Source organism: Pelmatolapia mariae, linkage group LG17 (genome assembly GCF_036321145.2).
Source record: "Pelmatolapia mariae isolate MD_Pm_ZW linkage group LG17, Pm_UMD_F_2, whole genome shotgun sequence".
NCBI classification, from domain to species: Eukaryota; Metazoa; Chordata; class Actinopteri; order Cichliformes; family Cichlidae; genus Pelmatolapia; species Pelmatolapia mariae.
The window spans coordinates 1,366,550-1,393,065 of record NC_086242.1 but is presented as its reverse complement, the minus strand read 5'-3'; the positions used below and the strand labels follow the sequence as shown (position 1 = coordinate 1,393,065).

The 26,516-nt window shown below is 43.0% G+C and overlaps 1 protein-coding gene across 2 annotated transcripts in view; it reads right to left on the bottom strand.

Annotated features, from left to right (window-relative positions):
• Positions 1 to 26,516, bottom strand: part of nek7 (NIMA-related kinase 7) — a 60,057-nt gene that overhangs the window by 22,354 nt on the left and 11,187 nt on the right. The window contains exons 1-5 of one of the 2 annotated variants that reach the window (XM_063460126.1): positions 23,497 to 23,648; positions 14,336 to 14,423; positions 5,549 to 5,689; positions 4,838 to 4,900; positions 1,093 to 1,203 (exon numbers count right to left, since the gene is read on the bottom strand). In XM_063460126.1, the coding sequence (XP_063316196.1) occupies positions 1,093 to 1,203; positions 4,838 to 4,900; positions 5,549 to 5,689; positions 14,336 to 14,423; positions 23,497 to 23,582 (489 nt within the window). In that variant the 5' untranslated portion in view covers positions 23,583 to 23,648. Of the gene's footprint in view, positions 1 to 1,092; positions 1,204 to 4,837; positions 4,901 to 5,548; positions 5,690 to 14,335; positions 14,424 to 23,496; positions 23,649 to 26,516 lie in introns of those variants that run through there. The other variant, XM_063460127.1, reaches the window with a different exon arrangement.

Here is a 26,516-nt window from a genome sequence, read left to right as displayed (position 1 = left end):
GCCACTGTATTTAAGATGACAGGGCAACAGTCAGTGCCACTCATGTGTACCTTATTCTCCGCACTATAAGGCGCACTTAAAATCCTTTAATTATCTCAAAAATCATCAGTGCGCCTTATGTATGAATTCTGGTCGTGCTTACTGACCTCGAACTGACTTTATGTGCTACACGGCGCTCAGACACCTGTCAAAAATGTTTTAGTGCAACTTTGCTAAGCTACGAAGCCGCAGCGCTTGATGGATTGTTGAAGCTACTGTAGTCAGGAGCCTCACGGAGGAATCTGGGTCCTAAACTCCGTCCGTTTCAGGTCCCAAAGTCAAACGAACACTGCAGCATCACTGAGAGTTAAAAACTGTCTAAATCCTTTAATCTTTAATAAAATGATCAGCGTTGCTGCTTTACCAGGTGTAACAATTAAGTTTAACATCCAGGCATCCATGAAAACAGAATTTCCAAAAATAAATTATTAAATTTATTAAAAGCTCTGCTATTACTTCCAACATAAATGAAGACAGTGAACTAAACAGCAGTGCGTTTGTAGGGTTACTGAAGTTGGGCTAGCTGGTATATAATGATGTGCTACGGCTAGCTACACAGCTATGTTAGCATAACATAAACACAGTGAAGCTGGAGGATGAACGCCAACGCTTGTTTCGCTTAATGTGCCTTATAATCTGGTGCGCCTTATGGGCCGAAAAATACAGAATTTTTAAGTTTATAAGAACACAAATAGTTATTGGAAGGTATAACTACACACTAATCAGCGTATATTTAAAAGTACAATATCCTATTACTGTACCTTTAAGGTGAAACTGCTCCTAATTATAAAAACCACTGTGAAGAGTCGCTGCTGTATTTGTGACTTGGGTCTTCGAGTAAAGTCGTTTAAAACCAAAAACCTACAAACAATCAGCGCTGGCACCATCACTCCCTCGTGAGAAAATAAAACTACAGGATTTTTGCTGCATCTGAAGAACCACACTGCCTGTGTCCTTAACAGCTCCTGGGCTGAATGTTCAAAATATTTCGCAAATCAGCTGTTCTTCCTGCTGTCTTTGATAGACGTGCAGCTGCTGTAAAGACTTTCTTACCTTGATCATACGAGAGAGGTCTCCAGCATCTGCTAGCTCCAGTACTATGTTCAGCTCATTGTCCTCAATAAAAGACGCGTGGTATTTTATCACATTGGGATGGTTCAATTGCTGACAGGGGAAAAAGAAAAAGACAGACGTGTCATTCAGGAAGCATAAAAAGCAAAAATAAGACTTGCTGGTGACACTTGTCACATTAAGAGCCGACATGGTCACATTCCTCAGGCGTCTTGCAAACTTATTACACCATTTATATAAAATGAGCCTGAGCGTAACAAACACAGGTTTGTGTCATGAACTTTGACCACCAATTAAAACAAGACTGTTTAAACCGTACATGGGATTCATACATGTGGACCTAATGAGAAGGTTTAGTCCCCAAGTGTGACAAAGCTGGCTGACATGTCACAACAGCCCCCTGTCTCTGATGACAACAACTCATGTGTGAGACACACACACGCACACACACACACACACACACACACACGCCTGACAAGCTGACACGGCTGGCAGTCAGAAAAACAAGCATCCCAGCCTCTGCTGCAGCTGAGATTCCTTCCTGTTGGTTGGTCAATAAGGCAGGAACAGCATTCCTTGTAGTAAACAAAAAGTTTCAATCCATCCAGAGCAAGAAGAGGGAAAGGGGGGAGGGGGGGAGGAGCAGTGAAGAGGAACAAGCAAATGACACAGTGACACAGACAAGCAAGGCGGGTGATGGAGACAGGGCAAGGTGAAGAGCTAGGGAACGAGAACAAAGGTGAGGAAGGAAGAAAGAACAGGAGAGCGGCACGGTGAGCCGAGTTGGAGCAGAGGGGGAGGGAAAGGGGAGCGGCGGTGCTGTGCGAAGAGTCGCGGCGGTGATGTGAGCAGACGGAGTGGTGTGACACGCGTCCTCCGCTCTGCTTTCTGTGCTGTGATTAAAGAAATGTTCATGCTCTGGATGATGCTGAGAGGAGCACAGTACAGTACAGTACGCTATACTCTCCACTCCATCTCTGCATCCTTCCACATTCCCCTCTCTCATTTGTTCTCCCGTTCCCTTCCTCATGTCTCCATCTTTCCTTCTCCCTCCCTTGTCCTCTCTCGCCAGATGTATTTTTGGCTCGGAGTGGCAGTTCTGCACGGCTCCACGCTGTAGCACAGCCGAGGAGCGATGACAAGCTCTCCCTCCCCTCCTCGCCCCGCTCCTCTCCCACAACTTCAACCCCAGGCGAAGGATACAGATACGTTCGCATGCAGATGTTTATGTAAATGATGGATGGGACCTTACTGCAATACAACAGCCATTCGTTGGGAAATATCGCATAGAGTCTCGCATGATTATGTAATTACACATGCTGGCTGAGACCCACCGGTGTGTGTAATTACTTAATCATGCACGACTCGATGTGAGATATTTGTTGAGCTGGTGATGTGCTCCAAAGAAGAACGAGACACTGACTAATGTAACGTGATGGCACAAAATTAAGCATGCTAGCAAATTAAGTAACAGCATAATTATAAATGAAATTAGATGCCAACAGGAAAGCAGCTGGTAGGAATGACAACGGTTCGTTTAGATGTGAATCGGCATTTGCTCGGCCTCTCCGGCAGAAAGGAATAGTTTGCGTTCCACTAACGTGTTTTCCAATTCATCGAATGTAAAAATAATCAACTTTAGCTTGTCCGTTAGAAGAAGGATGGATTAAACACATTTAAAGTACATATTAATGTTTAAATAATATATTATTGCTCGTACAGAGAACAAGATAAAACTGATTTTAGAGCTGTAGCTCGTTTTATTAACAAAACATAACATATGCAACACATGTGGACCCGGGCATATTGTTCAAATATGGCACAGTATAGCACAAGAGCTTCAGCTGCCTTTGCCTTATTGGATCATGACATGGTAGAGAATTAAACGTGAGGTTTGATAACATGTTCCTCCACTGAACTGTCCACCAACAGCATAATCTGATAGATATCAAACAAAACACAGGAAAAAAACCTGACATCATAACAGCCTTTCACTGCTAATTAGGGAAGACAATTAATCAGAAGACGACCCAAGACAGTAACCGTAAGTAAGAGGAATACGCCGTTCTTAGATTTCAAGAATGGTGAAATCATCAGAGCGGCAGAGCGCTGGCTCTTCCTACAACCAACATTCCCATCAGGAAAAATTTAGACAAAAGGACAGAAGGAGAAGTGAGATTCTCGAGTTGAAGTCATCATGCCACAGCAAGAAATAACAGATGAATGAGCAGACACAAACACAGACAGACAAACAAACAAATAGACATACTGTTGAAAGGTCTCAACAGAGTGTGTGGTGTATGTGCGCGTGTGTGTGTGCGTGATCATGGGCGACTGTGCGTCACTCCAGTCGAACCATGCCAGTGTGCCTCTCATTATTCTGATTTGGCTCTGTCTCCTGTTGGCCTGTCTAGTGGAGGATAAGGGAGAAGGACTCTCTCTCTCTCACTCAGTCCTTTATTATCAGGCTGGCTGGGCAGCCGGGGCCAGGCACAGCTCCATGTTTACCAAGAATCAGCTCGTAGGATAAAAAGAAGGAAAGAAAACGGATGAAGGAAACAAGGCAGTGAAGGAGAAAATGGAAAATCAAAAAAAGCAAAAGCAGCCGAGACAGGAGAAATAAATTCTATAGATTCAGAGACGATTAAAGGGAAGAAATGCAGAAATGAAGGGAAATGTAGGCGTTGCATACAGGAAATGAGAGACACGGTCACTGGGGTCAGTGTAACGTTTAACTCTGTCCTGACCCCTTTTAGGAGGTCAGAACTATAAACAGGAAAACCCTGCTGTCTTCTGCCATCGACTCAACAGTCTGCTACTCAGATTACAGCTGGGTCTCGTCTGCATCAGAGTATCGTTGTCTTTGATTGGCCCAAAAAGCCCCGGGAGCTCCAATGAAGTCTGAGTGGCACAAACTAATTGGTTGTGTTTTGTGTTTCTGTCTAATGTGTACGTCTGAGCGTACATATGAGCCCAAACTGCCTGCAGTGCACACGCGTCCGTGAAGGAAAGCTACATATAGGGCTGCCAGAACTGCACACACACGCACACGCACACACGCACGCACACACGCACACACAGAGCCAGATAACAGAGGCAGGATTCTGACACACATCTAGGATCTCTCAGACAGGCAAAGACATCGGAGCTGTCGTTAGTTTGTTCATTAGTGCTTAAGAGCAGCCTGGCTGACACGTGTTAAAGGTGGTTTAATAAGCACAAAAACTTCATTGCACAAAGAAAAAACAGTAAAGCTAAATTAAGCAAAGGGAGGAGACACATGAGAGACGCTGCTACATCTCCATGCTGATGCACTGTTGGCTGGTTTTAAACATTACAAAAAGATTGTTAAAAAAACAACAACACAAAAAAACAATAGTTTTGGCATTAAAAAGGAGCCGATGTGCGCCTGGGGGGATTTAACACTGCTGTACCTCTGCGCACACACACACACACACACACACACACACACACACACACACACAGATGCTCAAGGAGAAAGCAATACACACACACACACACGTACTTATTCACATTCTCACTTGTGTGCACAAATGCTCCAACACCCCTCTGCATTTGTAACAATCCGAGGAAACGCACGCACACACTGATCCACGCCGTCTGGTGCAGATCAATTGTTTTCATGTGGTAGAAGGTCTCAGCTGAGGCACCTTAAGAGAACAGAGCGCAGCGCATGGCGCCGTCTCCCTCTTCTCTGGTTCTTTACCTTAAGGAGATCTATCTCTTTGATGCAATCTTGCCGAGCTTTGGCATCCATCAAGTCGAATATCTATCAAGAGATCAAAAGGGGAGAGAGAGAGAGGGTGAGAGAGGACAGAGAGGAGGTGTTATGACATATTCAAAAAATGTAAGATGGAGAGATGTAGAAAACTAAGGGTGGAAAAAACACTAAACAGAGAACATGGTTACTGTTATCTAGAGGGTGGCGCTGGAGTGTCTACAGGTGTTTCATATCTGAGTAACAAGCCCGTATATCTGAGGTGTGTGTGTGTGTGTGTACACAACGTGTCCTCTTATCAATGTGTGCGAGTGTAGAAGGCAGTGAATACCACAGATACTGCCAGTGCAGATACACACAAGTGCAGAGTCACACTGTGAGTCAAATTGCACTTCACAGGCAAATAACTCACAAATGTGACTTTGTTGAATATGCTGACCGCTCTGGCGGCACTAACACATTCACAATTACATTCTCTTTAATTTCTCTACATAGTGACGAGTCGAATTCACCGAGTGTGGCCAAGCCGTGTTTGTCCAGAAACAGCAGCAGTATTTATATGTGAGCTTCTACTACTGTAAATGCTCTGTGTATGGCTGAGGTGAACTTCAAGGACCGAAACACCCGCTGGTGTGAATATATTAGCATTGGCCTCGTGACAGATTTAACTCGGGCTAAATGTGTCGCTGCGCTCCTCACCTGAATTTTCTTCAGGGCCACGGACGTGTTGTCCAGCAGATACCTCGCTCGGTACACCTCGCTGAACTGGCCGCGTCCAATCTTCTTCTCAATCTGGAAGTTAGCCAGTGAATTATGGCCCATATCTGGCTGCAACGGTTTCTGGAGGAAGCAGGAAAAACGCATGCATATATCAGTCCATGAACACGTGCACACTCTCTCTCTTTCTCTGTATAAGAGAAAAACAAATAAAAACAAAGTATTTGCAGGATTTTTGCTGTTGCCACTAGTTTGTCACTGAAGTGAAACCATCTCTGCATTACTGAAAGATTAAAAAAAAAACGATGAGGGCTGGAGGATGTGGGTTAGACGCTGCCAAAGATGCTCACAAAGGTCTTTAAGGACGATCATTCACAGAGTCACACTGAAGACTGTTAGCTAAGGAAAATCTTTACTTCCTGTTATTTACACGCGTACGCACAAATCCCCCGGAGATCTGCCTCATTAAACGCTTCATTTAATCAATTCAACTTTTTGCAGGTAGCAAAACGGTATCATGTAGTGTATGCCAAATGTAACGCTTTATTACTACAGTAACATGATATTTTATTAGACCGTGCACTTACACCTTGCAACATCTAAGGGGGCTAACACGCTGTTCTGCAGCAAAAACAGTGCAGAGCAAAGTTAACTATTTTCCAATGAGGACGGGGAAATTAGTCACGTAAATATAGGCTTCATATTATTTAATCCAAGTGTTTTTTCTGTTTGTGTTTGATCTCACGGCACCCGCGAAATCCTCTTCCTTCATCTGTCGAGTCCCATCACTGATAATCTGGCACTGGGCCACAGAACAAAGTACTCCACACCTCTCCTCACTGCGTGAGTGATTGTACCTACTGAGTCACTCACCTCCGCAATTAAAAACACTCAAAAATAAACCAGAATGAGCCCCTTGGATATAATGTGTGAATAATACACATAGCATGCTGTGTGACCTTTTCAGCCTTTTGGTAAACTTGTAAAAGGCGTCAGCAGGAGCAAACACAAGGTGACAGATATCAGAATGCTGCATGTCACCAGTGCTGCTGCCAGCGCTGCTGTGGGAGCAGCTCAGGGGGCGAGTGACCTAGGACCGAGGGGAGGAAAATAAAAAGGTGGAGAGGGTCAAAAATGAATCTGCTGGGCGCTAAAACACACAGGAAGGGTGTGTCGTTACAGCTGTTCGCTCTCCACAAAGTTACAGTGGGCAACCACTGAAAAACATACACGATGCAGCTGACTCACCTGAGAGAAAGGCACGAGGTATCGTTAAAATAAAAAACAAAGCCAACGAAAATATCAGAAAGAAATGACCTGAAAGAATTTATTCAAAGGCCAAAAATCATAACATTTCTGCAAAAAAACAAGTAAAATAAGAATAAAAAGGCATAAAATTCAGACAATGGTGAGAAGCACAATATCAAACAGGACTGTTAACACTACAATGGATGATTATTTTTTTTTGGGGGGGGGGGGGGGGGGGGGGGGGGGGGCGCACCGATTCATGCGTTTCAATGTTTTTCTGCAGCTGACAGCCAAAGGAAGAGGCGTGAGCCAATCAAATGCCCTGCCCAATTAACACCGCTGAGGTGTGTGCATTTTTCAGCATGACACCGCCGTCATCCCGAGCTGTCAGGACTCACAGATGATGCACTCTTCCACAATCCACAACAAACCCTTCAACACAACCGTAGGTCTAAAGGAGGGACTGCGAGGATTCACTACGACAACACAGAAAACACCAACATCTGAAAGATGACTGAAAGATCTATATCCATACATTTTATGGAGAGTTAGTTCAATTAAACCTATACATACTCGTTATTATCTCCAAGGTGTGTTGCACTGAAAATGCAACCATATTGGAGGATGATTTCGCATAATGTGACAGGAGCAGTGATGCAAAGTTGCAGTGGGATGGACAGAGAGAGAGAGAGAGAGAGAGCAAAGGATGGAGCTGGGAGGACAAGAGGGCATTGCTTTCATTCGCTGCGTGGTAGCTTGACAAATGTTAGCATGAGCCTCTAAAGCGCTGTGACAACCGCCTGCTGAGAGCACAGTCTTGCTAATGTGTCCTGGCATGCCAGCCTCGTAATCACACATTTACATATGCAATGACCTACATTTGCATGTCAGATCGCACACTGTCCAGCGTGATTAACAGTGGGCACCTCCCCGTGTGGAGTCGCCCTGGGTGGCAGCAGAGGCCATGCGAGGGCGGAAGAGAGGGCTGGAGGGAGGGCGGCTTTTCTGGCAGCCAAGGGGCCGGGCTGCCAGGCAGGATTATGTCAGCCAGTGGCCCCGACATTAGACACTTCATTAGAGCTAATCTGTTTAGCAGTGGGCAGTGTATGTAAACTTCACAGGCCATTTGCGGCACCTCTTCGCCCCCTGGCCTGGCCTTCAAAGGGCAGCCAGGCCACAGCTGACTGACAGGCCGTCTCATCTGCTGCACATGGGTGTCACACAATCAGGAGCTCCCAGCTGAAAGACAAGGCTCCACACACCCACACACACACACACACACACACACACACACACACACACACACACACCTACAAAGGAAGTCACAGAGGAACGTCCCTGAGTGACGCAGAGGTCACGGTCTGGCCAAACACGGGAGAGGAGGATTTTGGAAGGATCTAAATCTGACTGTTCATGTGACGGACAAATATCATGACCTCAAACACAAACGTGGTTGTTAATCAGGGCTCGCATTTATATTTATGTGTCTGTGTGCAACATCTGCCAGAGAATGCCAAGACCGGTCGACTAAACCGAGCCCCGACCGCGCCTAAGCACTGTCCATTTGTGTTTTTCTAATGCAAATAGTGCAACTGTTAAGTTAATATAAGTACCACATTAAAAAAACCTGCCTCCATTATTCTTTTTACACATATTAATTCACGTTGAAAAAGAAATCATTTTAAAAAGCAATAACGATCAGGTTATGTGTTTATGAAATTTTACCCGTTTACCTGAAACGTCGAGGCGGGTTTATACTAGAGATGGACCGATCCGATATTAAGTATCGGTATCGGACATAAAAAAGTGGTATCGTGCCATCTCTAGTTTATACTGGAAGTGGGAAATGAATTTATCTCCATCCCTCTCTTACTGTTAACACTAAATCTAAAAAACTGACCAATATTATGTCAATGAAACATTGGTATGTGACTGGAGCTGCAATAATACTGGATGTAAAGTTGTACATATAAAAACCTCACTACACAACGTCACAGCAACGACTCAGGCCCAGGCATGTCTGAGAGCAAAAGCCTCCGGTGACAATTTAGTGCTTAGAAAGGAAACTCCTGAAAAGCAGAGCACTTTGCAAAATATGCAAGAAAATTGTTCTTGCTCAACATGGAAACGACAAACTTGTTTAGCTGCTTTAGGCTAACACACCATCGAGTAAACTAAAGAAATGATAAAGTGTTGAAAAGTTACATTTCTATGTCAAATTTCCAGGTAAAACCACTTTTCTGTTTACACTTGACTTATTGTGTGCCGCTGGATATAATGTTGTCTCAGTACTACTGTACTATAATTTCCATACAGGCACTCTTTGAATTAGGAAGTGTGACATGGATTTACATGCACTTATAAATGCTGCTGCTTGCAAGCTGCAAGCATTAATAAAATGTTCAGCATTTTCTTTCGATGTGGTCAAAAATACGATTATTGCGATTTAATTTTGAACCCATATGACCCACCTCTGACAGTCGACCTGAAAATTTGTTGATGGTTATGCAACCACTTTATCCTGCTGTTGTTTATACACACATGGTACATCCTGAATTTAAATAAAATACACACACAGTTTCCCTGTTTGTATCACAATCCAAATTGTGCTTTTCCAGCTTGGACCCACATGAAGAGCAAAAAAGAAATAAAACACTCAGTTTTCCTTTTTTTTCCCCCTGAAAAATATCATTATCCCAAAATGTTTTTGCACGTGGAGGCCGTGTCGTCTTACCCATACAGAGAACTATATCAATAATAGTTCACATATCAATAATCCAACGCATACTGTTACCATCTCATTCAAAATATATACTTACAGGTTTCTCTCCTATATATGTTTTGTATCATGAAGTGTAGCAGTCACACTGACAGCCTGGCTATCTGTTGAAGTTGTGATTCAGTAGCTTCAGCTCTTATTTATAAAACTTCTGATGAAATAAATTAAAAATGGCTCTGATGCAACTGCCTTTTCTCATCTGCAGTCACCGCTCTCGATCAATGTGTGACCCACACACTCTGTGAAAGGTTGCAGGTCACGAGTCTGCAGTGAAAGTAAAGGTGGGAATCCTTTTTTCGACAGTTATGTTGAAGAGGAGACCGAATAGCTGGGAGTCGTGGAAGACCGTGCATTTGGCTCTATGGCTTGTGGTCGCCTCCTCAACCACTGAGGTAAAGCAGCACCCGTTACTGCAATTTTAAACACTTTGCAATATGTTTAATATTACAGTAACAAATACTGTGATAGATACAATGTTATCTTTTTGTCCCCAACATCTTTTTAAATTAATAAGACAAACTTCTAAGTCTGTTACTATTTTATTTTTATTGGTGCAAAAGTCACAGACTGACCATCACGGTCCAAACCTGTCCTGAATGTTGCACCTGACAGCCCGGGCTCTGTACTGTAGTACAGACCACACTAACTGTCAGCACTAATCCACTATTACAGGAATGTTGGACGTTAGCGGTCGCCAGTCCTCTGTGAGATAGTGAGCTGTTACAGTCACATAATGAATCCACAGCCTGTGACCTCAACATGTTGCAAGTTAATGCAACTCTTTCTGCTGAACTCTGAATGTCCTCTTTACGCTCCACTTCTCCGTAGCGCCAGGGTACGACTTTGTCCGAACAGAAACATTTCGATGGCGGAGGGTTTCCGGTGCCTAAAGTGTCAAACAAAAGCGCTTATTTCCCACACTGTCGCATAGACATGGGTCTTTGCAGATGAAGGAGGTCATTGAATGTCTGTTTGTTTTGGGTAGTCTGTGTCGGGGTTGTGCTGACGGACGACGATGTCAGGGATGGAGGCAGCTTGGCGATCACGGCAATTTTGATCCCATTTCCCCAACAATGCACTGAAATAATATTGTCATTACGCTGAGATTCATTATTAATTAAATGTGCAAAGCCATAGCTTGATGTTGTACCTCCACATACCACAAACACCTGTAACAGCGACACATGTGGACACACATGGGCGTGCACAGAGGCTCACAGCTGGACTTTGAACTTCATTTGTGCGTCACGCGGCTACACCGATCGCTCACAGTCATCATCAGATGAGAGGAAACAGAAAGAGGATATTTCTCACTTTAGGATGGATGTTAAAAAAATAAAAACAGAGCATAACGTCACAACATTTGGGAAAAGGCTCTTTTATCACGTCTCCCACCCGATGCTTTAGTCGATGAAGAGTGAAGGGGAAGGTGTGCACAGGAGAGACAGGTGAGGTGTTTTACAAAGAAGAAAATTAACTCGTTAAAATAGAACAACTTCAGATCCAAGTAAAAACTTAAAGAACTGGTAAATTTTTTAAAATTTTTATTTAGTGCTACTGCACATCATCATCATCATCGTCATCATGTGGGTCCACGGTGACTACAATGTAACCACAGACAGCAGTGTAATCATAAATAGGCTATTTTTAGCCTACGGTTTACTTGCAATTAGTTCATATATTACTACAGTAGTTATCAATAAAAAAAAGCAGCCTGACTTTGAATGTCTCAGCTATTGTTGCTATTTAAATAACTGAAACTAAGTTTTGAGCTCTTCTAAATTTTGGCCCAAAGATTTTTAACTGTAAATGTTTCCAAATATTGTGTTTATGTCCCCAATTACTGATAATCAGCAACATCAGTGTTGTTGTCTAAAAAAATAAAATAAAATAAAACATACTGGTCAACACTCACAACACGCTCACATCATTCACATTATTCCAGCTTGAGGACAAGCTGCAGGACATGAAGATAAAGTGGCAGCTGTGCAAGGCATTATGGGTAACGTCGGTGAGGGACAGAATGTCTCGGGTATAAAGGTGACACACAGCCACCACGAGCTAGCAGGGGGACTGAAAAGGAGAGAGGAAAGTAGAGCGAGAGACAGACGGGGAGCAGACAGACAGCTCATTGGAGGAGGTGTGATATGGGCTGCCCGATAATGACACCATTGCCAAACACAACTGACAAGACACATGGAGAGTGGAAGAGGGAACGGGAAGACGGGATAAAGATAGGGTGGGGGGCAGTGGGGGACAAGCAGCAGAGAAGAGAGGGCCGACGTGACAGCCCAGCAGTGCCGACGGCTGCCACAGAAAGGCCAGCGGCAGCAGAGAGGTGATGTCTCACACGGAGAGAGACTGAGAGGCATGCAGACGCCAGGAAAGAGAAACTCGGGGCACAGATGTACGAGGAAGGCTAAAGTTGAAAGCTCGTCACTCTGCTCTGGCATGCTATCCTGCAGTGAACAGCTTTTTAGACAGCAGAGGTTTTCAAAAATAGACTCCAGAGTTAATAATCAGTGGGTGCACGTCTATTTGTTGTGGATGTGGAGACTTAACAGTTAACACCAGAAAAATCAAAGGCAAAAAAGGAAGAAAGAGAAAATGACCTACGACGCAGACATCAGTGAAAAAGTAGAACAAGACCAGTTCACAATTATAAAACCAAAACTCTTCATCTTTTTAACATATTTATAAACAGCAATGAAAAAATAAAAAGTGCATATATTAAAATAACTAAATTATCAGCTAAGCTCTCCAGATGTTTAATCCAAGACTCCATGAATACACTTTCTTTCTCACCACTGTGCAGATGTTGGCTGTGATGCAGAGCTTTGTCATCAGTAATGTCAGTTTAATCTCAAACCAGGATAAACAGGAAGAAATACGGTCTCAAGAGATCTCGACCAAAATACTATCAGACTCTGTGGACAGACGTCATTTTCACATGAAAACAGTGTTTACAAAATATGTGGAATTAGCTCGGATGTAGTCCAAAACAGACAGAGACGGATATACGATAAGACAGCCAGGAATACAAGAAGAGGCAGACACGGCAACTCGCAGCCCTGCGGTGAGGGGGGGGGGAGCGACTCCCACTCTCACCAGTCACCAGCCCCCTTGAGAAGGCACCATGCAATATTCATCCTCAGCCAGTCAGCCAGCGAGCCAGGCAGGCAGTCAAACCGGCAGGATTCACCCCAAAGGTGCTTCTTCTTCTCCTTCTCCTCTCAATCGACTCCACAACCACACCACCTTGTCTCAGCGCTTACAGACAGATCTGTGTCTGTCAAACTCTGCAGTGACGATCAAACTCCGGGGGGATGGTGGTGGAGGGTGGGGGGGTCCCCACTAACCCTCCCACTCACTCAAGAGCAAATGCACCATTAAAAATGCACATCTTACCAGCTCATCTCGTTTAACTAATGCATATGCATCATACCTCCGGGACCGAGAGAAATTATATTGCAAGTGATACAGAATATCCTTCATCACATATACAATTCAGATTTCTCCAGGAAGAGGCTGGTAGGGTTTTTTTCTCCCTTTGCTGCCGAGTAGACTGAACCTTAGGAAAACTGTGAAACGGATACAGGACTTGTTGAAAGACACCCATCTGGATGCTGGTTAGACAGTCATCTACATAATCTGACTCCATCTCCATCTTCCGCTGAATGTGGAAGCGGTTCAAACATGTTCTGTGAGACTGAAAAAATGATGCAATATGGAAAGTTCACCGTGCTCCCAAGTACCTAAGCGAAAGAGGTGAGCCTAGAATTAACACTGATGTAAACTGCTAGAAATAGATTGAACAACACAGAGCGAGAGAGAAAGAGAGATCATTAAGACTGAACAACAACACGTAACGAACTGCTGGGAGATCAGCTGGAGATCTACTGTATGTGTGTGCATGCGTGGGGGGACTGTTGCCTAAGTCAAATTAATTATTAGAGCTTTTATCTGACTTTCTTCTGTGTGCAACCCAATTATCCTTAATTTTGCAATTACAAATCTCAGAATAATCAAGCCCCTTGGCAGTTCCAGTGTTAATGTTGCCGTGCCCTTGCATACGCATTGAAAAAATAAATAAATAAAAAAATGAAACAAAAACAACAACGAGTACGGAGCCTATTTTTAGTGCTTCTTTCTCAAAAAGATTCCACGTTTACTCTGGGGCATATGGATGATCTTCTTTGTTTAAAGTCTATTCAATACTTATGGAGGCAAAAACATCCTTCTGTAAAGAAATCAATGCGCCTGAAGTTGGAAGACGATATTAAAATCCAACAATGGCCTGATCTGCACAGAGCAAACTTGAGTTGTATCGAACCAAAAGAGGCTTGCGAGGAGGCCGGGCTCTGGCAGCCTCCAGATCTCTGATCAATAGTAACAACTCAACATTCATCCACTGTCTGTCTTACACAGGCTACAGTGGTCTGAATGAAGATCAGGCTGAAAGATACATCCTGATTGATGCAGAGAGAAGAGATGAGCATGGAATATTTACAGTTTAAAACAGGAAGTAGGAGGAATACAACAGATGAAGGGATTTCCCATCATTTTTCAATCTATAATCAAACTAAACGGCATTGAACACATCTGTTAAATAAAGGCTAAGACAGGTGCTGACCACGGGATGCCGAGGCTGAGTAATTCCATTTTTATCTTAGTCTGCATCCTACTTCAGATCCTAAGTCCTTCTGACTTGTGTTGCAGTGTGCATCTGTGCGTGGGGTTACCTGGGGTTGAAACACTGGCACAGCTGCTTGCTGTCCTTGTGGCTGCGTGTCCATATCCATGGTGTTAGGAGCTTGATCCCGTACACCTCTGCGAATCACACAAACAAAACAGGACTCACGGTTAGACGATGCAACGCTGATCATCGGGCGAAACAAAAGTCGATCGTTTCCCTTCAACAGTACAATTAAATTGTATTCAAATGTGGAGCAATGTTCGTTCTGCAGCATCAAACTAACGGTTGCCCCGGTGTTGAGTTTCAGCAGAGCTGAAACCTAGGTCACGTCTTTGGATATGATACTCTTTGTCTGGGTCCCTCTCGAGTTGCGCCGTGGCCGAGCTTCGGCAGAGATAAAGCTGCTTGGCATTCTCCCAAGGAACCTTTCCTGGGAATTGCAGGTTACACCAGTTACTGATTTAAGCAATTCCACTTTATTTTCTCTTTTCCAAGAAAATATAGGTCACCTCGGGGTGAGGAGGTGCAGTATGTGTATATGTCATGTTTTTCTTTAATTGCACGTCCTGGCATGTGGCTTAGAAGGAAGCTACTTCCCTGAGCAGCACAACAAGTTGCTTGCCTCATCATCACAGACAATGCAATAATAGAAAAAAATCACCTGAATGAATAATTTACAGCTTTAAAAATTATGATGCACAATTATATTCACACTTGAAATTAGCTTATGATTCCAGTCTACACTCACCGTTTCAAAATTAACACAGAATTACTTGTGATTTACACAAGATACCCCGCCTGTTTAACACAAACCATGTGCCATCCACGAGGCAACACATGAGGTGAGATATTTGTATGTTTTCAGCATCACAAAAATGTAGCCAAGGACAAGCGTGCACACACACGTGCACTCATACCGACTGCTCGTTGATAGGAAGCAAATGACTAATGATTGGGAACCGAGGATAAAAGAAATACCAGGAATTACAACTCAACCATGGTTTTGTCTTCTTAGGGACTTATTCACAGGAATAGCACTCAAGCAGACTTGCGCACACACAGACACACACACACACACACACACACACACACACAAACATGTAAAAAGAAAAGTTCCACACAGGAGGGAAAGAAAGCACACTTCACAGTGGGCCATTTGCATGTTTTTCCTCTAAAGCCGGTTTGCAGATCTGTTGGTGTGTCACTCGTGTATTGGTCACAGTCTCTTGTCTCTGTTGCATTGAGCCTCCCTGGGCCAATTAAAATGTGCCGGTGTAATGTAGATGAGAATAACACTGAAAAGCAGTCTCTGTGTGTATATCAATCAATCATCTGATCAATAGAGCAATTATATAGCTATCTAACCATATAACTGATTAATAGGTTGATACACAGATTCTTTGGGCAGTTTAATATTTTTACGATGTGTGTCTATGCACTTTGAGCAAACACATCATTTGCAATCATTGCTGTGCTAAAACCACAGATTAGCTTTTTCTTGATGCTCATGTAAGTTTGAAAGATCACAAAATTATTTACTCAACCCCGTTTCCAACGTTTACATCGGCTATACTGGCGATATGATTCTCTTTACTTATGTAATGGTTAATGATCATTTATTAATAAGGTCGACGTTTTTAAATGCAGAACAGCGTCAAACACTAAATGATCCTGACTCATTAATAAACCTGCTGGAGAAAAACTATTTTTGAAAACAACCCGCTGTGGTGGTTTTTATAAACACCTGGCAAGGTTGTTTGAATGTCCCCTTAAATGTCTGAGCCACAAACGTGCAGCACCAATATGTTAAACAGACAGACGCACTCAAGATCGTTTGAAAAAGTCAAAAGGAGGCAAAAATCACCCTGGAGGTCCTAACAGAGCGTTAACATGTGCACAGAAGACAAAAATAGAGAAAAAGGCTACATTTACCCATGAACATCTGGACAGAGCCTCAGGCTGCACCAGTACATCAGCCCTACATCATATGTTGCTCTTTTTGATTGGTATCAGAATATTGACCCAGAACAAATACCAATATCAATATCCAACGCTCATTTGTTGTGCCATATTAATTTTGCACAAGCGAAATGTTCGAGCGTAGTGTGAAGAATTCCTGAAAGGCTGTTGATCTGTGCATCTATCGCCCAAACCACACTTTAAAATCAGTATCAGTAGATCATCATTCAAGAGCTTTTAGCTATTACAGGATATTTTAATACCAGGTGAAGTCGGGGCCTCTTACTCTGAACGAGCTGTGTGTCGTGACATTTGGATTTCGCGGTCACAGTGGACTTTCGAGTCACCCACCCAGCTGGCCTTCGCGGCTGTTGCCGTGATTCTTTGCACTTCGGCCCCGCGTTGTGTTAGATTGAGGCTGGCACCCTTCCTTCGCTCCCTAAACATCTTGTGTTTCTAACTGCCTGAGTGTCAAAATAACCGCAGGGCATCAGAAGACGTTCTTTCACCTCCTACATCCCACGTTAACAAGATCAATTAAGACTGCCACGTTAGATTAACACACACCAGGAAACAACACAATTAACAAATCTAACTCGATCAGGAGGCGTAAACAGGGGAAAATACGCAAACCTTGTAGCAGTGACTGCGCAAAAACACAACTGGCTTCATCACGCTGACCTTAAATCTCCTAAATCCCTTTCATCACACATTCCTCTTCACTGTTCCTCTCGTTGTCTCGATATCCCCGAAAGGTTGCTTACCACAGACAGGAATTCCTGACTTTCAAAACACATGGAAGCTCAATGTGCCACTCTTGCTTGCATTTCTGTCATGTGGGTGAGAAATGGTGGCTGCCTTTCTGGCAACAGCTAAAAGCTAAATCCCCTACCTATTCATAGATGCATGTCAGAGTCACATTTGGACCTTTGGTGAGAGACAGCTGCAAATACACAACAGGACAGACAAGCAGAGCCATTTTATGCTAAATATGTAGACACACATACGACTGGTGTTTGCCTGGAATAAGAGTTTTACTTTTATTATTGTTTCGTTGTTTTCACAGATCTTCCTTTTACACTGATATTCTGTCAGGCTGACTTTATTACAGTTATTTTTGCACAAACATTTTCACCACTATAGATAGTCTGTGAAATGTAAATGGACAAAAACATGTTGTTTCTGAGACGCCGTGAGTCTATCTGAAAGACCGACGGTGTTTTCAGAGGAAAGTGAAAACACCGTCCCCATCCAGACCACCAACCACTCAATGAAAACAAACACAGTTTTCTGACTGCGTTCCATCTAATGTGAGACTCCAGCCCAGCATTCTCACAGTGGGCCCATCACACCGAGGTAATTATATGAAAGAGGAGAAAGGAAAAACAGAGCGAGGCGGAGACGGACTGAACAGTTTTATTTGTTCTCACACTTCCAGCACACACCAGATTTGTTAATTTGCCTTTTTTTTTTAATTCCCATCTCAAATCTTGTTTTTGTTGATTTTGTTTTTTGCATTTGTTTCCTGCTTTTACACTGCTGTGAAATAGTCTTGAGCCACGCCTCGTTTCCTTATATTTAGCTTCTTTCATTCCTACGCTTGTCTTGAGCAATAGATTTCTAAATATCTTTCAAAGTTTTCCTCTGTCCTCTGGCTGGTTTTTAACAAATTTTCACTCATTAGCAAGGTTTCAGTGGAAAGGTGGTTGTAATGAAGCCATTCTTAAGGAAAGGAAACAAGAAAAAAGGGCAAAGCTTTGCTAAATTACAGAAGAACTGGACTGAAAATCAGGATTTCAGCCAGTGGTGTTGGGATCTTGTCAAAAATTTATGGAATTATCAACGCAGAAAGTACCAGATGGGATTATATGGTGGAAATTTTGATCCACCATGCAATGCCATCTGGCAGGTGTTTAATTGGGAAGGCTTCAGCATGACAATGATCCCAAACACATTGGCAGTGCAGTAACACATACCTGTACAGGACAAAGAAAGAAAAAAACGAATAAACAACCAGACAAACAGGAACACTATCAGTCATGGATTGGCCTGGTGGCATCAACACAGCTCCAAGAAGAAGGTCATTCATTTCAGGTGAGAAACAATGAATCCACTCAGGTTTTTTAAAGCTCTGGACTCTTTGTGTAAACAAACATGGCTGAATTTTGGAGCTTGAAGAACGGTCAGTATGGAAGCTCAGAGGGGGCAGATATCTGCACCAGCCTACTTTTAACCCGTCTACAAACACTGCTGCACAGTTCACTGATGATGGAACGAGGCTACAATACCTGCTGTTAACATTGGATTACTGCTTATACTTCAAGAGTGATTGTGTTGTTGTAAGTCATGTGCATGCAGAGCACTCGGTGTCCACTCTCAGCAGATATGCCGACAATGCAGTTTCCACGACAAACAAAAGGAATAGCTGCTCTGAAGGTCTGCTGCTCGTTGACAAAGCAGACACGTCATGCTAGTCAGGGCAGGCCTTGGACCGCCACAGAGCCACAAAGATATAACGTTTGCACATTTATCTTCATTTTTATTTGATATTTAAGAATTTTGTGTTACATTGTTTGGAAAAAGGTCTGTTACGTTTTAAAAATTATTTGAAAAGTTTTGTAATTTTACAATTTTTTAAAAAAAAGTTTTGCACAGTAAATGTTCTTAAAATGGCATGCTATACTGTTCAGTCATTTTGACATGTATATACAGAAGAAAAGAATATATTGCGATGTATATCATTACTGCACATGCTTCAAATTATACCACAATATGGATTTTAGGCCATATCGCTCAGCCCTAGTTTGACCGTCTCGAAGAATCGTGCAAAATTGTGCAAAAGGAGTTCCTGTTTGAACAGTGAACCATTTGCCAAAAGGCTGAGAGAAAGCTTCTGTAACATAGTTGACAACAACTTTCCCAACCTTGATATGAAAAAGCACATCTTCATTCAAATGGGAAGAAACTGAGTGCAAGTTGGAAAACTGAGTCGGGATAAAGCCGAGATTGTGCAGGAAAGAGAGGGACAGATGCAAAACTATGAAAACTGCCAGCAGACAGAAAAAAGCAGCTTGTTAGCCCTGATGTGCTCGTGGTCCTGAAAGAGTCGGTGTGTACCACAGACACCGGCACTGGCTTCAGCTCCTCTTTAATCCTCATTTCCTCCTTTCTGCATAAATCATTTAAAACAGGAGAACAGCGAAAACAAAGAGAGCTAAAGGGAGGGAGATGATTATAAAAAGGTGGATCAAGGCAAACTGGGATGGAGGAGGGATGAAGGAAAAAGTGAAGGGGAAGGGTCCTGAAATTTAGCCGTCTCAAAGAGAAGAGTGCACAATCAGCTCTCCATCCGAGGACAATAAATACAAACGCAAACCGATGACCTCGGGTTTAAGGAGAAGAGGAAAGCGACTGGGGGGGGTAAAGAGGAAAAATATAACGTGACACTATCCGGCCCGAGTGCACGATGTGAGAGAATCAAAGGCACCTTTGAGGAGCCAGAAGACGACAGCGAAAGTGCTGGAAGAGTGGTGTCCATGATTACAAGAAATGGAGAAAGCTTTGAGTCTGCGCTCATGAAAGCCCACCCCGGGCCTCTTCTCAAAACCCCTGCTACACTAACAGTGATGACACAGAAAGAGGAGAAGAGGAAGAGAGCCACTAATGATGGAGGGGTCCAGATACTACAGAAGCAGCACACTTTCCAATTCATTTTAATCACTATTCAAAATCATTAGCACAAATGTGCAGGCACTCGTGTTCATTGGACCGTGAGCTGAGAGACAGACAGAGAGGGGTAGAAGACCAATTATACCTCAGCGTGTGAGCCGGGCTTTGAGGTCTTCGAGGAAGACAGTCCAAGACTTGATGGAATAAAAAAATGAAGTTAGGACATTATATTGTCCTAAAAAAAAATCAACAGTGTGATAAAAGGAAAACTGTGGAAAAAAGGCAGCCAAACAGATTACATGCTCCCTCTATCTAGAAATTTCCATTTCCTCATATCTGGTGACAAAAGCATAAAGTCAATCAGGGAACAGATCCAAACAACAACACCGACATCAGACAGACTCGCTGTTCAAGAACAAGCAGAGGTTCAAGCTCCGTTTCACATCTACGAGCCATCGATGGAAAAAATAAATAACACCCATAATAATAATAATAATAATAATCCTCATGTTTTATAAGTAGAAATGTGTGCTTGTAATACTGTTACCAACCTCCACCCTCTTACTGGTGGAGCGAGGACAGAAAAATAATATTTAAAAAAAGGAAATTAAGACAAAGAACTGCACGTTGGTCCACCGAGACGCTACAAAGGCCGGTGATCCATAATGTGGCTTGCTAACTATTTATAGTCACGCTTTACATTTTTCACCTTCAGATTTTTATAGCCTCATGATTATTTCACTGCAGAAGTAAATAGCACAGCACGGTTAGCCGGGCTTCATGTGAGGCCTGATCTGATTTATTTCCCCACAATCCAGCGCGCTGCTTTACACGTACAATTCACTTACTGCAGCCTCTACATAACACACTTTCATCTGACCTTCCATGACCCAGTAATCCCATTAACAACGCGGGACTCTCCTCTGTCTTCCTGTTTGTTTGTGCGTCTCCCCGCGCACGCACACCTGTGCGTTTGTATACCCGCGGATCTCGTTTTCATTTTCCGCCACTGTCTAAAGATGTTCACCATTGAGGAAAGAGCTCAAGCACAAGCAGGTGTCAGCCACTCTCCTCCTCTTTATCCGTGTCCCTTGCTCTTCTCCTCCTCCCCACCTCCTCCCCTTCGTGCTCCGTCGCTCCTGTGTGCTTTGGACACGAGTTGGCACGCGGCTAAAAGCCCAGGCCACCTCTCTGCTCCATTGTCCTACCCACTCTACAGCGGTACTGACGGCGAGGGACCCTTTGTTGCCAGTCTGTCACTTCAGCAGGTGCCTTACAGTAAGAGGCAGGAGGCAGCCAGCCATCCAGCCTGCACGGCTTCGTTAGCACAGAGCACCGTTTGATGTGCTCATTTCATCAGCCAGAGACGGCAGCCGAGGAGGATGCTAATAATCACTTGAAAAACAAATACATTCCACTCAGGCTTGTAAAAGATAAACTCCAATTTCAATGATAAAAGGAGAATGACAGACATTCATGCTACCAACAGAAAAAGTAACTGCCCCCCCCATTTTAAAGTAAAAACCAATTCATACTGTCAATCACTGAGAATAAACAAGGTATATTGACAAATTGCTGACTGTGTAAAGAAAGACAAAACCGTGTGGGCAAAGTATGCAAAAACAGAGCTGCATTTAAGACAGCTGTGTGATCCCTCAGAACCAGCTCAGTGTGTCAGGGAGCAGGCTGTGTGAAGGAGAGAACCCCCCAGGCGTTCAGCACAGGGGACCCTGGGGGTTTAGGCGCACGCTCACTACATTCACAGCCTTTCAAAACGCTGCACCACCATCACACCTCAGTTAAAATCACTTAGAAACTGAATGCATAACGTGTGAAAGGAAATCAAGAGCATTTCATTTAGACTGGTTTGTCTATCTTCAAGCGACGCCGAAGACTGCGTTTCCCCTCGTATCACTGCATCAAGAACAGTCTAATTATGGGTATATTTCCAAGTGTGACTGGTAAACAATTGGAGAATTATAACTTTTTGAGTGCCGTTTAAAGTTAAAAACACTCATGTAGCCGGATCGTAGCCCAGTAATAGAAATCGTTATCCGTTTGAGAGCACGCATATTTTAGAACACGGCTCTTTACCACCAGGAAGTTACGCCGTGTTTTTTAACGTCGCCTCGACTGCTGAGTTAATGTCATAGTGTGACTCTGGATCTGAACTAAAATGCAAAAGTCTCACAAAGTGACCAGAGGAAAGTAAAAGTGACTGTGTTTCCTCAAAGGAGTCAGAAATAAATGTCTAAATAAAAATGTCTTAGAGTTTAGTTTCCATTAATTAGTGTAATTTAAACAGTAGGTTAACATGTGACTTGGGTCACCGCAGGGGGCGGGGCTGTGCACGAATCAAAACTTGCTTTATGTAACACAACATCAAGATTTGTTTTTATAAGTGACACTGACTAATCTGAATATCCATTAACTTTTTAAATTTGCATATCAAACCTGACTCCATAATCTCACAGAGAGCTCACATGTATATTATTAGAAAAGCAAAAAGCATTTAATCCATGAAACAATGGATGGAGGACAGATTGTTTTTGTCGCCGTTACTGTTTTTAAAAGCACACCCTCACTTCATGTGCACCAAAATATCCACACCCAGAGTTGCAGACCACAGTAAGGTGAAGATCCCAAGGCTTTAGGCTGCATTAGTCCCTTGTGGCAACAACTCCTGGTCTTTCACAATGAAGAACAGAGTATTGCGCAGCCGAGCAGAGCTTCCTGCCCTCCAGGACCAACGAGGGCTTTGTTTGTTAGCCATGTCACTGACTGACCACCAAATTAGCTGCATCACCTCTGGCACCAGGATATTGGATGCGACATTCTGTTCCACGGGGCTGTGGCTGTGTTTGTCTGCGAGACCACGGGGCCTACATTAAAAAATAAAGAAATGAAAACACAACGGGGGCAAACGAGGGAATTTCACATTAAAAAAAAAAATTAAACAAGGGAATACCGTGCTAACTACTGCTATGTGCTAAATCACAAGAATCGATGGGACCAATTAATCAGGATTATGTGTTTATCAGTTCCTTTTAATCGGTGCACCCTGCATCAACAATGACCAAATAAAACTCACACCAATGGAAACTGTGCACAACTTTATCAAATAAAGGCATTTTCTCCTCCTTTGTTAAACAGCTCAAACCCTGCTTAGGCCCATCTAATTTGTTTTTTGAGTCGTTTGAGTCAAAGATGATCACAATCAATAGACCTGGCAAACATACTGGTTTTAATAAAATACCAGTATCTAGCTCCCGGCAGCTGTGTTTCCTTTGGCCGAAGCTCTTAATCAAGCATAACACGAGAAACAGCAACGTAATAAAAAGCTTCTTTCAGGCAGCGAGAGTAGACGTGGACGGTTAATCACGCTTTATGTTCATTACACTTTCGGCTTCTAGCAATTACAATAAAACAGCTGAAACAGAGTCCTATCCCTTAATCCATTTTACAAAGATGCAGTTCGGTTTTGCTTTATGAGACAGTTCAGCCTCTGTGAGGAGTGGCCCTAAATCATATTTAACATGTCAGAGCAGCCATGTGACCAAATAATAAAATGATTTTTACCTTTTAGTCTGCCACTGTCTGCTTCTTAGATGACAAAGCACGACTCTCTGTGAGCTGGAGATGGGGACTGTCATCGTTTTCCTCATCTAAGAACTAAACTTTAGCAGAAAACATCTGGAGTCCACTTTGCCCATCACACAAAAACCAGCAGCCTCTCTTATTCCCTCAACGCAGGCTTTTTCCCTTTCACTTGCATAGTTTGATGCAGTTACCCTGTGTAAGCAAAGAAGTTTGTCTAAGAGGAAATGACAAGCACAAGATGTCCAAATCATTAGTAATGTGAGAGGAGCAGTTCCCAGGCATGTCTCATTACATAGTTGACTGCTAAGAGCTCATGTTTGGGACTTTTCTGGGTCCAGGCCTTCTTCCATGCTCTGCATCAGCATCTGTTCTCCACAGTTTGTAATGGAAACATCTAAGACCCTGAACCCACAACAACCTTTACTCAATCCTGGCGCTCGATGAGGAAAGAAAGAGACACACAAACACAAACTGTGGTTCACTCAACACATTAATGTCATAAACGTAATCTCGTGCAAACAGATGCAGAAAAAAAAGAAAATGAATCTGAAGCTGGAAGCCTACACCGAGCACGCAGTAACAGTGGGCCCAAGGAAACACGGCTCCACAAAAATCAAGCTTTGGTCTGGCTGCGGTTCGATTTCAGCCCGCTGTGGCTTCTGCGGTGGGTTCTGCAATCTTTAACCAGATCCAGAGCGCTGCTCCCCAATCAGAGGTCAAATACTGCTCTGTTGAGTGCTTTGTTATCAAGCTGCCAGGGAGGGAGACTCTTTAAGCTGAAGCTGTGTCTACCAGCTCAACAGGTTCTGAATATGACGATTATAAACTGTGAGATGATTAAAAATGGGGCTGCAGTTAGAAAACCAAGTTTAACTCGGTCGCAGCCGTGTCAACAAGTTGGCACAGAAAATAAATCTGAATAAATCAAACTATATAAAAGCAGCACCACATTTCTGCCCGGGTATATCTCAAAATAAAATATGTTTGCTTTCATTTCTCTCCTCACAACTTCTCCATTACATGCAAGTATTTTAGGGAAGACATGTATGTTCTGTCCTTTTTTTAATGCAGCAATGCAATCAAGTCAAACAAGCCTGGTGATGCCATTTGTCTCATGTTGTGAGCAGGCTGCAGTACACCGACTGCAGTCGTCAAAAACTCCCAATTTTGGTCCCAATATCATATAAAAACATAAACTTGCACATGAGAATAAAACATGCACAGAAGCATAACTACACACACAAACATTTCAATGTTTATTTTTATTCCTAAGGCACTCGTCCTTCTTTGCATGAGCGCATTACCTGGCACGCCGACAGAGCATCGCTGTATGTGAGTATGTGTAAGGATCTGACGATCGGAGAATACCGTTACCCCTAAGGGGTCGCACCTCTCTCCATTCTCGCCCTCCTCCCTTATCCCTCCTCTCTAGTCTATGCCTGAAGGGATTTCCCTTTTCAGTTCATGAGAGATGTCAGACCTGTTCCACCATCCCTCACACGGAGGCTGGACTGTGCCCTATATTTACCCAGCATCTGTAAAACTCCACAAATCAGCCTCATTTCTAGAAATCAAAGCCAAGCGGAGCTTAACAGAATGACAGCTGAATCAAAACGTCCTCGACTCATCTTCATGCAACAAATGCATCCGATTACTTTTCACACCGAGCGTCACACGCAGGAGTTATGAACTGTTGCACACGATACCATTGTGTGGAGATTAAATTAGGAATTCCTGTTGTTTTGCTTCATTTATAAGAATTGTTTGGGATTCCACTCAACATTAATTACTAGCCAGTAGAGCTGTGTCCTATCACACTGCAACATAAATATATGTAATGTGATCTTTAACATTTCTAAAACTGAGTGCATGTGCGTATTTTTGGATTATTTGATGAACATCACCTCGTGGTCCTGTCCAAGATGACAGTTACACAAAGGCTGACAAAGGTCACTTTATTCTTACATTTCAAATTATTATCAAATTTACTGTGAGTGCTTTTATTCATGTATGTTAATTGCACAAACACAACCACAGGCACACAGCTCCAGGTCTTGGAGGTCTTTCAGACATCACTCTGGTCACTTTAACTGTACCGTATTTTCCGCACTATAAGGTAGGGCTGTGCGATATGACCAAAATCTCATATCCCGATATAAGACATCTATCGTCCCGATAACGATATAAATCACAAAAATTTAACATTTTCTGTAAATTCTGTGAATCTCGGGCAGCTCGACTTGCGTGAAGTGTTTCCAGCTGGGCGTCGTGTACCTGGAGTGTTTTAACAGATGCATGAAACGATACATTTTTATACATAAGTTGTAACGGCCGCCGTTTTCTTTGTAAGTATTGATTACAATGCGTGCTGCGGGGAAAAGCCTGTTCTAACGTTTGAGTCTAATGTTTATTTTTTAGCACCTGACGGCTCTTTGTTGCTTCTCATCCGTAAACACTCTGCATACTCTTTCACGTGATTCAGTTTATTTTGAAAAGTCTCAACAGGATCTTGAGCTTTATTGTGAAAGGTTTATGTGGAAAATAAACAAGCGGACACGCGATGGTTTTACCGTCGTTGTTGCTAACGACAACGCATAAAAGCAGGTGCTTGTCCGTCTGTAGTGTGGTTATATTAAATATAAGAGAAAGAGAGAACTTTAAGGAATTAATATAGCTGCTACAGTGACCATCAAAACCATGAAAAAATATTGTCATAAACAGTTTATTTTGCGACACCGCGAAACAAACGATAGCGTAAAATGAAACGATAGATGTTTTTATATCGTCATCCGATACATATCGTTATATCGAACAGCCCTACTATAAGGCACACTTAAAATCCTTTAATTTTCTCAAAAATCGTCAGTGCGCCTTATGTATGAATTCTGGTTGTGCTTACTGACCTCGAACCGATTTTATGTGCTACACGGCGCTCAAAAATCTGTCAAAAAATGTTTTAGTCCGACTTTGGTAAGCTACGAAGCCGCACCGCTTGATGG